The sequence below is a fragment of the Echinococcus granulosus genome (genome assembly GCF_000524195.1).
Source record: "Echinococcus granulosus chromosome Unknown EG_S00205, whole genome shotgun sequence".
Classification (NCBI taxonomy): domain Eukaryota; kingdom Metazoa; phylum Platyhelminthes; class Cestoda; order Cyclophyllidea; family Taeniidae; genus Echinococcus; species Echinococcus granulosus.
The window spans coordinates 89329-90821 of NW_020170585.1; the positions used below are offsets into that span (position 1 = coordinate 89329).

Below are 1493 nucleotides of genomic sequence, written 5' to 3' on the forward strand. Positions count from 1 at the left end.
TTGGAAAAAAGCGGATTGAGGCGCTTTTTGAGAGGATGAGTCTGTATTCACCTAGCGGAGAGAGCGGTACATAACCTACACCATCACCTGACACATTATAAACGACAGGGTTAAGGTCCCGTTCAAAATTTAGCTATCCCTTCCCGTCATAGGCTGATAATCAATTGACATGAAGGTATATGATCTTGAGATCCCACCATGCATAACCCAAAAGATAAGAGTTTGGAAATAGGAAACGAAGTGCTTTAATGCCAGCTACCTATGTACACCTGGCCCACACTGTCTGTGCCTACACCCGCTGGATGGAGTATGGTAGCACTGTCATTTAAATGCTGGTATCCAAAGGTACTTGCATCATCCAATCTGCTCTGATCCCACTTGGTCGACCCGATAGTGACTCTTCCAGGCGGTACAAATGCAGGGAAAGGGAAGACTTGAAGTCTATGGGGACGCAAAGTGGAGATTCTCGACAGCTTCCTCTACCAATCCAATGCAGTAGAGTTTGAGTCTTCGTCCACAGTACGCGATGCTGAAATACATGCAGAGAACTCATGAAATACCAAAATCACAATGGCAATAATATGAGGCAATCTGTATACAGTAAGCGGATGATGAAAAGTAGTTCAAGTCGTTCAACAGAGTGTTTGATAATAATCTAGATCACCAGTTGGACCCTTGTTTCCTTTTTTCGTCGCTATTTCAGCGACTTAAATGCCTTTCGGTAAACTGCTAACCTTTGGTAATACATGACACGCATTCAAGTGTGCAAATCGCTACATGGTAAGCATACCAGGAAAAAACAAGAAGAAGGTAGAGGTGAGTCAATCATCTGCATTTGTCATAAATACGGCCTTTTAGAGCCTTGCATGAATAAATACAGCTTCCAAGCGAATAAGGCTAAGCTAAGACTAAATGGAATGCTACATATCCCTTCATTTAATTCGAAAAAACTCGCATCAAAGTCAGTCGACTGCTACCATCTACCACAATAAGCAACTGTCGGTTTGATATCGGTGAATAGAGTGGAAATTGCCAATTCTAATGATACGCTAGTTGAAATAGGCAAAGATAGCTTTCCAGAGTCAATACATTCCGTAGCTGCCATGGACGCATTTAAAAAAATGAAGAACAGGGGCAGCTTTTACATCGCAAATGTAAATGTTATGTATGCGCCAATTGTAAAGATAGTTGGCCTGACATGAGAATACCATCACAAGGTAAATACTCCCAATCCCACACTCTGCTACTTTTACAAGACACTAGATTTCAAAGAGGAATCATTCTACTTCCTGTCAAGAGGTTACAATAATTCTTCTTATATGGACCGCAAAAGCACTTCATTTCAACCGCCTGCACCAGATAATCAAAATGCTAGTAGATAGCTTTGCAAGCCGTAGACACTCACTCTATTTTATCCCATTTTAGAAAATTTCCTCTCTCAACCTCCTCTTCACTCCCTATTGGATTACTGGTAGGTAAAAGAACGAGTGGAA

At 41.5% G+C, this 1493-nt stretch overlaps 1 protein-coding gene across 1 annotated transcript in view; it reads left to right on the top strand. All coding sequences in view use genetic code 11, as the record gives it.

Moving 5' to 3' along the window:
• The window catches only part of EGR_10284 (hypothetical protein), a gene marked incomplete at both ends in the record, with an annotated part of 5249 nt that extends 3867 nt beyond the window's left edge, over positions 1-1382 (top strand). Inside the window, 2 exons of the mRNA XM_024499533.1 lie at positions 1128-1217; positions 1264-1382. Coding sequence (XP_024346062.1) covers positions 1128-1217; positions 1264-1382 — 209 coding nt within the window. The remainder of the gene's footprint in view (positions 1-1127; positions 1218-1263) is intronic.
• Positions 1383-1493: the final 111 nt, after the last annotated feature.